Source organism: Aplidium turbinatum, chromosome 5, assembly GCF_918807975.1.
Source record: "Aplidium turbinatum chromosome 5, kaAplTurb1.1, whole genome shotgun sequence".
NCBI classification, from domain to species: domain Eukaryota; kingdom Metazoa; phylum Chordata; class Ascidiacea; order Aplousobranchia; family Polyclinidae; genus Aplidium; species Aplidium turbinatum.
In genome coordinates, this window is record NC_137476.1 from 22,466,224 (window position 1) to 22,479,695 (window position 13,472).

Genomic DNA, 13,472 nt, shown 5'->3' on the forward strand with positions numbered 1-13,472 from the left:
GTTGCGTCCCATTTCGACAGCCAGGTGGCTAATTTTACAGAAATACAATTTTGAATAGACGTTTCAGAAGAATGTTTCTCTTTCGGTCATTACATACAGATGAACGGATTCGGGAATCTTATGTTACAATTTTCCCACGAAGAGATTATGGTTTACCGCTGTGACCATCTATAAATTAGCGTTTATTAAATGCTGGTATCTTTGAAGATATTTTTCGTATAAATGGTTCAAGTCGGTCAAGTTCAACTCTTTACCTAGGAAATATTTTTAACTTTTAGAGTCTGGCTCACCTTCATTTGGATAGACGATAGCTTCTGCTTTCCAGCAATGGTTCAATTGTAAAAATCGAAGCAGAAACAAGCAACTTACAACTAATTTAATAAAGACATATAATGATCGCAGACCGAGGGAGACTTGTATAGGTACTTGCTTCGATTCGGAAATGCAACGCTTGCTTGTGTTTGAAGCCCGGTTGCTCGCTTTGTGAAAAAGCTATCAACCTCAACTTTTGCTTGTAAATAGACAGAGATATGTTTTTGGCGTATGGGTTGTAGGTGGTCGAATAGTGTACGCTAAGTACTACCGACATGCGACTCCTAGCTCAGAAGGGGCGATGTTCTAACCTTATCTCTTCTAGAGTGCACTGTCTATTAATACCACACTAAAGTAAGCATTGTAGAAGTAGTATAATAATTCAAAGTAAACACAATAACATTAATTAACAATGGTAAAAGCTAATACGAATGAAGGTCACCAGGGCAGACCAGGTTACACACACAGTAATATTACTTAATAGAATAAATGTCCTTAATCAATAGTCCGGGTTCAACCTTGTAGCCATGTTCCGATTTCCGAATGTCATTTCTTTATTGTCTTTTGTGCATCGCTTTCCTTCACGTCCGATCGCTGAGTTGTTGTTTTCAAAAGTCTCTGTTTAGTATTCATCCGCGGCCACGTTCTAACCTTGGCGCCTCTAGCGGACAGAACTATTCAGACGCAGGCAGAATTGTAAAGGGGAACGCCACATCACTTGGCGCCAGATGATTAGATCATGAGTTGATGAAATGATCAAACATCGACATGCTTCTTGGTGTGACTTCTCGATGAGGATGCCGGTGGCTCGGACTGATGCGTTTGCAGGAATCTTTATAACAGTCTTGTTTGTAGCACTAGTTTTCTTTCAAATTATGCGGCCAAAACTATGTGTTGTCGGTTGATCATTAAACGTGCACAAGATAGGTAAACAAATGCAATTATCGACGGGGTTGCTGCCCAAGTCTACCCTGGTAATGACGTAGTAGTTAACTTCGAATGGTTCAAACATAAAACAATGACTTATCATACCATAATAAAAATGATGCTCACAAACTTACTCAAAACATAACAGCATGACGGCTGCTGGGTTAACAATTATTGCGGTTGCTTAGAGTGAAAACTACTCCAACACAGAAGTGTTGCAAACATACAAAAAAATAAACGAATCAACTGCTACAACATGATGCGTGACAGTGTGTGTTCCATGTCAATGAAATGTAATATGTGTACAATGATTAGGTAATTGTACGTGCGAATAGACAAAAGAAAAACAAGGCAAGATTCTGTCAAGATGAGGTTACTCAGTCAAGATACTTCTGGATGAACGGTTCTCAAACAATCGTCAAAATGGAGTATGGCTTGTACACGAAAAAAATGGAAGAAAACAATGTGGAAGGGAGAACTTGATGCCTATTGAGGATCTTAGTACTCTCCAAACGTCGAATGGAACTCCGGATGTACCAAACAACACCACAGACATGCAGAGTGGTACAATTATGCTCAAGTACATGAGTGAGTACAACAGAGGACATAATGATATCATCACTACGAATGGTTGAATGCATTGTGTGCACCGTTAAAGAGTTTAGGAAAGTTACATGCTTGACTTAGCCCACAGACAGATGTCATGGCTGCGTTGGCCACAATCCTCTGCAAAGAAAACTAGAAATAACATGCAGCTATCAGACACAAAGTGTATATAAAACAAGTGAACTGTGTATGCAGTCCTGTTATATACAACACATGTTGAGTCTTTAGAGAATTGGTCATCCAGAATAAATACCTGCTGAAAGAGAATCTACAACTGCCTGAAAAGAAAAGAGCTGATATATTCCTCGCACTGGTTCTAATCTAGTTCCTACTACAAGCAAAGAAACTATGGCATGTAAAAACATACGATGGGAGGACAGACTTTACACTTGCACATAATCATTGAGGTGTGCAGGAATACTTACATTACGACCACACCTTGTGCGACGAACTGTCGTTGCAGTCGGTGTCACTGGAGTCAGAGGTGGTGAAGATTTAGGTGTAGGCTGATTGTTCAGCTCTGGCATATGTGCAGCTTTTAAGCGATCAATGGATACAGTTTTCCTATTGTCTTTAATGTCTAAAGTAAAATATTTTTCATTTCTAGAGATCACCCGGTAAGGACCTGTGTAACGTGATTGCAGAGGAAATGCATTTGCATCTCTTCTAATCCACACATACTCACATAACATAAGCTCTGGGTCAATATGGCTTTTGTGTTGTGGGTGGGGTCGAGTTGGTGAAGGCTGAATGTCTTTAAAATGATTTTTCAGCGTCTTTACAAACTCATGCTGAGGAACAGCAGCAGCAGTTCCTTCAACCTGAAAATCTCCTGGCATGGCCACGGAGGCACCATAAAGAAGCTCTGCTGGAGAACATTTCAACTCTTGTTTGACTGTATTGCGCATAGAGAGTAGCACAAGGGGTAGATTATGGTACCAATCACCTGGGTTGTTACAACTACGTAGAGCATCTTTCAGTCGTCTATGCATGTTCTCTACTAGGCCATTGCATTGCGGATGGTAGCTAGTAGTTCTATTTCGACGACAACCAAGAAAATTCATGAGCTGACCCCACAAATTTGATTCCAACTGAGCTCCTCTGTCAGAAGTGACAGTTTTGGGCACTCCCATCTGTGAAACAAAACCATACATATGTTCTTCAAGGGTACTGCCACTGGCCAACGAGTAAAACGATCTACTGCTGTAAATAGGTATTTATAGCCGCTTGATTCCGGTAAGGGACCTACCAAGTCAATGTGAATGTGTTCAAACCGTGACTGAGGCATTTTGAAATCCTTTAACCCTTTGAGGACCGTTGGTACATATGTGTACCATGAACTTTTTCCACGATGTCTAATCATTTTCTTGTAGTTATCAAAAAGTATTTGTCTCTAAACGTTTCTTAAATAGATAATCTATTTATAAATAAAAAAAATTTGGAAATTGTATTTTGTTTAAGCTTTGTTTTAACTGGTTTTGTATGGTGAATTCGTCAGGGTTTGAAGCGGTAAACTTTGAAAGATCAACAAGACAAGAAAAAAATGTAAAAAAAATATAATTTTTATTCTACATCAATATTTAGTGAATCTGACTTATCCCATCAGTAAAACTATAAAAAAAATTGAAAAAAATGTTGCTAGACAATGCTAAACTTTTGTGGTACACATATGTACCAAAGGTCCTGAAGGTAAATTCTATTAGTCTAATAGGGGGATATAGTGATGTGGGAAAAACATAAAAATTAAGACTGTTGTTGTGAAATTTTAATATAAATAACGTAATATTTTAGGAATGTATTTTAGATCTACATACAAAGGTAAATTTAACTGATAGCATTACTTCCGGTTGAAAATTTTTGAATAATTTGGCACGAATTATGTCAATACTGTATATACAAGCAATTATGATTTTCATCGTCGTCGTCGCCGTGTGAGCCTCTGAAAACAGTCCCACCTAACCAAATAACTTTACAGACTTTTTGAAGTTAGTTTTTATTTTGCAGAAGTAGCGATGAGCCATGAATGTAGAAGTGTTAGCTGTAAATTTAGGGTATTCAACAGGTTATGGGAAGTGCTAGTCCAGCCTAGGGCATCTCAAAATCAATTGAACCTTGTATGCAACGGCTAGGCTAGTCAAGACTAAGCTCAATACTAGTAAAGTTTGTCTCCAAAGCAATACTGTTGGGTTTTTTTAAAATACAGCTTGAAATATCAACTTTTCAACAAAGTTTGTAAGCATTTTTTCAAAATTTGGGGTAAAAACATGCTCAGAACGCACCAAATTTAATGCGATTTTTCAAATTTTTCTGGGAGGAGACCCCAAGACCCCCCGCGAAGTCGTTCGCCTTCGGCGAACTCAGTGGCGGGCTTCGCCCCCCCTCCACTATTCATTGCAGCCCACTGCTCACAAACAGCACCAGCCGCCACTGTGTAAAACCATACCAGCAATGATGCTAAACACATTACCCTTAAGGACCAATGGTACACATATGTACCACAGCGTAACTTCTATTTGAAATAAAAAAAAATTAATTTTTTTTCAAATACCTCTTTAACCCATTAAAAGCCGCCACGAGTTCCCGTTGCTCTTTTTAGGAAATATTTCAGCCACAAAGTTGTATTGTCATAACTTTTGAATTAGTTTAAAAAAATTTGATGATTTTTACTTTTTTGATGCATTTTTTTGTTTGCCTTTTAAAAGGACACCGGCCACATAGTCAAATGTAAATCTCGCGATACCTTAACATAAGAAGGTGTTTGTTTCGGTAGAAATTTGTCAGATCTTACTTGAAGGACGTTTCAAAGTTATTGTATGAACATATTATATTCACGGTAACCATCGGCGTAGCTAGTGGGGGGGTGTCCCCCCCAGTGGGCAGTCTCCCCCTCGGTCGTAAGCTTGTGGCAGTAGAATATTTTTAAACGTAAACGAAAAAGCATAGTCAAAATCTTTTTTGAAATGGATTTGGCTCGTATTCTAATTGCTGGTTCCTACTTCACGCGTTCAGGGGTGTAAAATCATGGTCCACCGCGGGCGGCACAAACCATAGCGATACGCCACTGACAGTCGTCGGCTCCAGCTCGTGTCTGAGCATTGGTTTCGTCATCAAATCGAATTTGGCTTTGGATGGTGATGTCATATATGGCTTTGGAGGCCAGTGTATGATGGAAAAGACGTGGGCAAAAGTCACATTGTATGAGGGGTAAGGATTGTATGGAGGGAGGGACGTGGTAGTTTTAACTTTTCTAGTGTTCGTTTTTCTTGGGCTTTTTGTATCCTTTTTTTCGAAAATTTCCGTGCCTTCCTTAGATCTTTTTCTGCAGAGTAATCTGTCACTAGCAAGGTTTTCCCATGAATCCAGATCAATGTTTGCATGGTTGAGGGAGACTTTCAGCTAATCTTTGTATCTCATTTTTGGTCTTCTGGAGGGGGGTTTCCTGTCTCTAGTTGTCCCTCCTCGTTGTTCCTTCTCATGACATGTCCTGTCCAGCGAAGGCAGTGTTGCAATATGGTGACTTCTGAACTGGGTAACCTAGCGCGATCAAGGATTGCATCTTTGGTGAGACAATCTTCCCAACGAGTGCCTAGCATTTGACCCAGTTTCCTCTGCTGAAAATTTTCAAGACTTTTGATGTAACGGCGGTATAATGTCCAGGTTTCACAAGCATAGAGAAGAGTGGATAGAACGACTGCCCGGAGGACCATAATTTTTGTGCGGATAAATATAGCATGGTTGTTGAAAACACGATGGTTAAGTCTTCCATAGGCATAATGTGCTGCTTTTACACGATGTTCAATATTCTTTGACAGTGTTATAAACAACCAAAAAAATGTGGCCATGTGGCCGGTGTCCTTTTAAAAGGCAACAATAAATATAAAGCAAAATAAACAAATAAAAGAAGCAAAACCTTACACAAATTAGAGTGTAGTAGGAAGCACAATATTACAGAGTGTCAAACTATGAAGAAACATAATTCATATCTATTACCAATAGGCAATAAAACATACATGTTCCTCCTCACTTCACTTTATCGGGCTCTTCTCATTTTTCAACAATTTTCAAACTTTCACAAAATTCAGAAAAAGTACGTTGTTTGCAAATATTTATCAACACCTTCCAAAACAGACCCTAAACAACTACTAGCAAGTCCAAAATGATTCAATCAAAATAAGATGATGCAATACTGATGCATTCAAGACGATGTCCTTTTAAAAGGACACCGGCCATGAATGGGTTAAAGTGATAAACTTGTAGTAAAAATCATCAATATTTCAATAAAACATGTCTCAAAAGTTTATGGTCCTCAAAGGGTTAATGGAGCAATGTTGTGGCGAATGACTTTGCTTCGTTGACAAGACTGACACTCTTTTACCCAGCTGGCAATCTCTTTTCGCATGCCTGGCCACACAAAACGCCGCGAAATAAGATCATGAGTAGCCCTTACTCCAGGGTGACTTAATGAATGCAACTGGTCAAAGACCATCTTTCTATATTTTAGTGGAATTACCGGTCGAACCACAGCAGTTGAAGTGTCACACCATATGAGTTTATCTTGAACACCTGGAATAGCATACTGGTCTAAGAACAGCCCAGATGCCTGTGGATTGTTGAGCATGCTCTGAACAGCTTCATCACACTCTTGGGCTGCAGCCACTTCGGAGAAATTAATGCCACTTTGCACATGCAGCACACCATTAATTTCAATTCGAGAAAGAGCATCAGCAGTAAAATTTACAGACCCTTGAATGTGTTTGATGTTTGAAGTAAATTCTGTGATGTAGCTCATCTGTCTGACTCGCCTCAAGATAGATTGATTAGATTTGGAAAGGAATGCACTTACTAAAGGTTTGTGATCAGTGAAAAGAGTAAAATCCTTTCCTTCTACATAATGATGGAAATGTTTAAGAGTACTGTAGGCCGCTAATAACTCCCTATCAAAGGCAGAATAAGATTTCTGTGTCTTATCCAGTCGTCTCGAAAAGAAAGCTACAGGAGACCAGGACCCATCAATTTTCACTTGCAACACACCACCTATTGCTGTGTCACTGGCATCAACCATCATACTTAAAGGAGCATTTTCCAGTGGATACACCAAAATTGATGCTTCAGCCAAAACTACTTTGCTGTCGAAAAAAGCTTTTTCTGCACATTTAGTCCAAACAATCTTTTTATCCGCACGTGTTTTACCAGAAATCAAGTCATTGAGAGGTGCTAAGCATTGAGCTGCATGTGGTATGAATCTGTGGTAGTAGTTTACCATGCCCAGATAACGTCTTAATTGTTTTGTTGTTTCAGGCAAGGGAAATTCAGAAATTGCCTTGACCTTGTCAGGGGTGGGTCGCACACCATCCTTAGACACCAGATGCCCTAAAAACAGTAATTCACTCTTACCAAATTCAGATTTTGTAGGATTGATGATTATTCCATACTCATCCAGCCTGCGGAATAACTTATGTAAATGCATTTTGTGGTCTTCCTCATTTTCAGAAAATATAATTATGTCATCTACATATGCCATTACGTTGGTTAAACCATGACAGACATGATCAATGAAGCGTTGAAAGGTGCTGGAAGCATTTCTTAATCCGAAAGGCATAAAATTATATTCAAACAGACCTAAAGGACATGTGATGGCAGTCTTATGTCTTGACTCGGACAACAAAGGGATTTGGTGGTAAGCTCGAACTAAGTCTATTTTACTGAAGATAGAAGAACCTTGCAATCTGTGCAACAACTGATTGATCGAAGGTGTATATGATATTGCAAATCAAGAGCTTGTATGCATAGATCAATGGCTATCAACAAATCGATTGTCTCTAAATGTCACCAAAACCAAACATGTATTATTTTCAAGTCAAGGAAGCAAGACACTATCAAGCCACCCACCCTTAAATATTCGAAAAAGCAACATAGAACAAGTTGCCTCAATAAAGTTTCTGGGAATAATTGTAAACGAGCATTTGTCATGGAAATCTCATATGGAAATCTTGCTTCAAAAAATAAGATCAACACTTTGCGTGACAAAAAAAATTAAGCCTTTCCTAAACAAACAAGCACTTCTCTCCATTTACCATTCTCTAGTTGAGAGTCAGATATTATATTGTATCTCAACATGGTGTCATGAAAACAAAACTACATTGCAAAAGCTACAACGTACATGCAATAACTTTCTTCGTACTGTATTTAACATTGACCGCAGAGAAAGCGTAAAAGGTGTAATGGAACTCAACAATTTAAAATCAATTAACCACATGAAAACTACAGAGATTGCAACTTTCATGTTTAAATATTCAAAAAGGCTACTTCCCACAACATTCAATGATATAATTATGTGTAAACAATCAAGTAGCCTAACAACAAGAAGTAATTCTCCTTATATTCCGATATATTGTAGAATTAACACTTGCAAACAATCAATACGGTACATGGGGCCAACAGTTTGGAACAATCTTCCCCCTACTATAAGAAATGAATGCAAAACTGTAAAAGGCTTTAAATTAAAAATGAACAAGCTAAATCTTTCTTAAAATGATCCTATCTAAGTATTACATGCACCAAACATACTAATATTATTTTTTTTTGCCCAGAAATGATAGGCCAATGTGTGTAGATTCATTAGCAAAATAGTAAGGTTGTAAGTACTCCTACTGGCCTTCTGGTTCTTGTGTTTTTTGTCCACAGAAGTTCTACAGAGTCTTCAGAAGTTTCTCCATCCTCTTCGACCAATCGCCATCTTTCGGTGAAGCGGTGGCCATGTGCTCCAACCAGTTGTTTTTTATATCAATATCTTGGACTGGATCGTCATGCTATTGTCTGATTATTTATCTATTTTTCTAACATGCCAAATTGGATTTCTTTATCACTTTTGTTATGGTTTAACGTGTAAAACATATACACGGTAACCCAAATTTATCATATTACTGTGACATGCCACTACTACTTCCCAGCTAGCGATGCCTGTCGTTTTTGCATTAATTCAACGTTTGCTAACGTTGGATCAGTGTGGAAGTGACGAGTTTAGCTGACTGGGGTTTAAAATTATCGCTTTATCAACGCAACTTTTATCAAAGCACGCTTGATATCTTCAAGACATAACTTTCCTGGGTATAATTGAATTTCCGAAAGATGATGATGTTGTTTTGCTAGTTTGTTTTATTTGTTTTCGTCATTGTTTTTAGTGTCGTCAAGTTATAGCCTATCTATTTGGTGAGTCGTGCAAGGCCTATGGTGCGTTGCGCTTGAAATGGCTTTGCCCGTGGTAGGATTTCTTTGTGGGGTTTTCTTTGCCTGCCTTGCTCTTCTTGCTATGAGCTAAACGCATCAAGACGTGTTCCCCTTAAGACCATCAGCACTCTTGATAACGCACCATGGCCGATCTTCATAGCAACTGTCCATACAAATCTTAAATATATCAGCTAAAGCTATGTGGGCTAATAAAGCTATAGCCTAAATTTATTTGTTTTTTTTTGTTTATTAACATTTTCTTTTTTTTATTTTCTTATATCTTAAATTTTTCTGAAGGTGTTGCGACCGTGCCAAATTTTTTTTTCAACTCAATAACTTACTTCGGTCACAAGCACGTTTTTAACGTTCGCGTTTTGTCGCTTCTACCCTTTTCTCGACCTTTGCTATGTTGACGTGTATTGTTTTGATATGATGGTCAGAAATAAAAACAACTGAACTGAACTGTGTAGGATACATATCAGGCACTGTTTGGACGTTTAAGGAACGATAGTCTCCACACAGACGAAAACACCAGAGTTTCCTTTAGGTACCATATCGCTCACCTAGAACCGAACTATGTTATGTCCAATTTTTGCAAAAATCACTTTTTCAACTTTTCTTGGGTTTTGGACATAGCTCTATCTGATGGCATGCTCAGATTTCTCTTATGTCAATTATTTTAGCTTTTAGCCTATGTTAAGTCCTGCAGAAATTTCAAAATTTTCAAACAGAACTGTGCTATGTCCTTCCCTGGACTTAACATAATGTCAACCTATTAACTGTGTCTGGACATAACATAGTATGTTGGACTTAAACTAGTTGCTACTTTTGACTGATTGAAAATGCCGGACATAATACATGTTGTGAAAAGGTGATCTTCTGGTTGATGTATTGATGGTAAATTCTCAGCACATTTTTGACATTGTGTCACTCAGAGATGACACAGGCTGTGTAAGGCTGGTTGCTATGGGTCATTTAAAACCAATCCTACCATAGAGACAATCACTGATTTTAGCCAAGTTGTTGACTTCAAAAACAATGTTTTTCAGATTTATACGGCCTAACCAAGCTTATTTCAGCACCACTGTCTATCATGAAGCATAAACCTGACTTGTGATCCCTAATGTGAAGAAGTGGACTGTGACTTTTATGAAATGGAAGTTTTGTTGCACTGCGCACAGTCGATCTCGCAGTGCAACCTACCAGTTTCCCTGGAAAGAGCAAGGAGGGTTACATTTGCGAGCATTTGCACCAAACCGTTGGTGATAGAAACACATCATATTGTGTGTTCTAGCCACGCGAGAATAATTTGAGTGTGAAGCTTGTGGTTTTGGTGCATAGTGAGCAGGTGGAGGACCGGCTCTCTGGGAAGAAACTTGGCTTGGAATAGTCCTCATTAATTCTTGCACTGACTTAGTCAATGACTCCAGCTGTAAATTTACCCTAACCATTTCAGACTGCTGGGGCTCTTTGTTTACAGCACCCACAAAAGATAAAGGGGCAGTATACTTCATAGCATGGTCTGCTGCTATTGCATACTCCTCCAGTGAAGCCTCATGAAGTGGTGCCAATGCAATTTTAACTTCTTGCGGAAGTTTGTCGACCAACATGGACTTCACCACAGAGTCGGACATGTCTGACTCAGAGATATTTACTCTCATGTTAGCCACAAACTCCGAAGGTTTTACATCACTTAACTGCTTGACAGAAACTAACTTCTGAATTTGGTCACATAAAGGTTCTGTGAATTTGCTTATCAGAAAGCTTTGGATGTCCGGGAATTGCTTTTGTCTTGCCAAAAGTGGTTGCACTGCAATCATAGTTGATGAATCCAGACAAGACATTAAAGCTTCAATCTTGTCTGAATCCTCAACTATGCTCCACTTCTGGCACACTCTATTGAAATTAGCAAACCATGCCTTAGGGGCAGATTTGCAAAATTCTTGGGTGACTCGTTTACCCGGTTTTAAAATGGAAGTTGTTGGGTTATGCTCTGTCATCACGCTGTTACTAGTGTTTGGTGAGATATAAGAGTTGTTTTGTGTAATGCGTGATTGGTGGCGTGTATTGTAGGTGTGTGTAGCCACAATGATAACAAAAAATGATTAGAAAAAAAAATTAAGTTAGTCTACACACATTATGGTATATAAATTTACACAAAACACTAACAGGCAATGCACTGCTAGAAGAAGGCTTTGTCGGGGGTCACCAGTTTGACGTATGGGTTGTAGGTGGTCGAATAGTGTACGCTAAGCACTACCGACATGCGACTCCTAGCTCAGAAGGGGCGATGTTCTAACCTTATCTCTTCTAGAGTGCACTGTCTATTAATACCACACTAAAGTAAGCATTGTAGAAGTAGTATAATAATTCAAAGTAAACACAATAACATTAATTAACAATGGTAAAAGCTAATACGAATGAAGGTCACCAGGGCAGACCAGGTTACACACACAGTAATATTACTTAATAGAATAAATGTCCTTAATCAATAGTCCGGGTTCAACCTTGTAGCCATGTTCCGATTTCCGAATGTCATTTCTTTATTGTCTTTTGTGCATCGCTTTCCTTCACGTCCGATCGCTGAGTTGTTGTTTTCAAAAGTCTCTGTTTAGTATTCATCCGCGGCCACGTTCCAGCCTTGGCGCCTCTAGCGGACAGAACTATTCAGACGCAGGCAGAATTGTAAAGGGGAACGCCACATGTTCTTTAAATTAGCGTTTATTAAATGCTGGTATCTTTGAAGATATTTTTTGTATAAATGGTTAAACTCGGTCAAGTTCAACTCTTTTCGTTTTATTTGGATAGACGATAGCTTGTGCTTTCCAGCAATGGTTCAATTGTAAAAATCAAAGCAGAAACGACAGAGTTATGTTCTTGATTAAATGCTGGTATCTTTAGAAGTATTCTTTGGATAAATAGTTAAACTTGGTCAAGTTTAACTCTTTTCTAAGGAGATATGTGGTGTTTTTCGGGCCTGTGTTACATTGCTTTGCATAGGTGAGATCTTCTGCTTTGCAGGGCTGGTTCAATTGTAAAAATTGAAGCAGAAACAAACAAATCACAACTAATTTACTAAAGGCGGACACTTGCATGCTTTTATCGTCATGGTTGACTGATTTCACCCCACTTTTGTACTATTTTTTTGGTGGATACCTCCTCCGTGACGTCATCGCTTTTTTAACCAAGTGGGGAGCTTGTAAGTTGTAAACCAGCTCCACAGTTAGTAGCTTAACTTGGATGCAACCTAATTCGTACCATGAACAATTCGTACCTTCAGTTCGTACCTTGAAAAGATCGAGAGAAAAATTTAAAAAAAGTCGAATTCGCTGATCGCAGTTTCGGCAAACATTTAAAAAAGGTTAGGGTTAGGGTATCGGAGTATCGGTATCCGCAAACATATCTGCAAACAAACAAACTGAAAAGGCGAGAGAAAAAAATAGAACATCGCTGATCGCAGTTTCCGTTTTTCCGCAGTTTCCGCAAACATTTTAAAATTTCCGGTAATGATCCTAAAAGTTTGCCGAAGTCGCTGATCGCAGTTTCCGCAAACATTTTAAAAGGGTTAGGTTTAATGTTGATCGGAGTTTCCGCAAACGTTTTAAAATAGATAGGGGTTAGGGTGTTTCCGCAAACAAACAAACTGAAAAGATTGAGAGAAAAAAATAGAACAAAGCCGAAGTCGCTGATCGCAGTTTCCGCTTTTCCGCAAACATTTTTAAATTTTCGGTAATGATCCTAAGACTAAGAGTTTGCCGAAGTCTCTGATCGCAGTTTCCGCAAAACATTTTAAAAGGGTTAGGGTTTAGGTTGATCGGAGTTTCCGCAAACATTTTAAAAGGGTTAGGGTTGATCGGAGTTTCCGCAAACATTTTAAAATTTCTGGTAATGATCCTAAGAGTTTTTGTTTGTTTGCGGAAAGTTTTAAAATGTTTGCGGAAACTGCGATCAGCGACTTCGGCTTTTTTTAATTTTTTCTCTCGATCTTTTCAAGGTACGAACTGACGGTACGAATTGTTCATGGTACGAATTAGGTTGCACCCGCTTAACTTCCCAATACCTTCTAGGTTTCTAAAGTCACTGACTTTTGTTCATTTTTTGGTTTTGCTAACCAGTTGTTCAGCAACAGCAAAACCGTAAGCAAGTAGGCTACTTATTGTCTTCAAGACCCCTCCTCAGCAATAAAAACAAATTTATCTGAACTCCAGAATTTAATAAAAAATTTAAATAAGCGAGACAAGCGTTGTCCGAAATCCCTCTTCTTGCTTGTTACGACGTTAACAAATCAACACAATTACAGACTGACAGCTCGAACAGTGGTCTAGGCTTTTTACTTCAACAATGCAGTGACAGCAACTTACTGGCGTGGGCTACCATTCAAGCTGGATCGCGCTTTCCGA

At 38.7% G+C, this 13,472-nt stretch overlaps 1 protein-coding gene across 1 annotated transcript; it reads right to left on the reverse strand.

Moving 5' to 3' along the window:
- Nucleotides 1–10,271: 10,271 nt before the first annotated feature.
- Nucleotides 10,272–11,072, reverse strand: LOC145771035 (uncharacterized). Its single transcript, XM_082582777.1, has one exon. It carries the CDS (start codon nucleotides 11,070–11,072, stop codon nucleotides 10,272–10,274), a length of 801 nt encoding a protein of 266 aa, XP_082438903.1.
- Nucleotides 11,073–13,472: the final 2,400 nt, after the last annotated feature.

Excerpts from the sequence above, each read along its gene's own strand:
- LOC145771035 (XM_082582777.1), bottom strand. The coding sequence starts at position 11,072 with ATGACAGAGCATAACCCAACAACTTCCATTTTAAAACCGGGTAAACGA.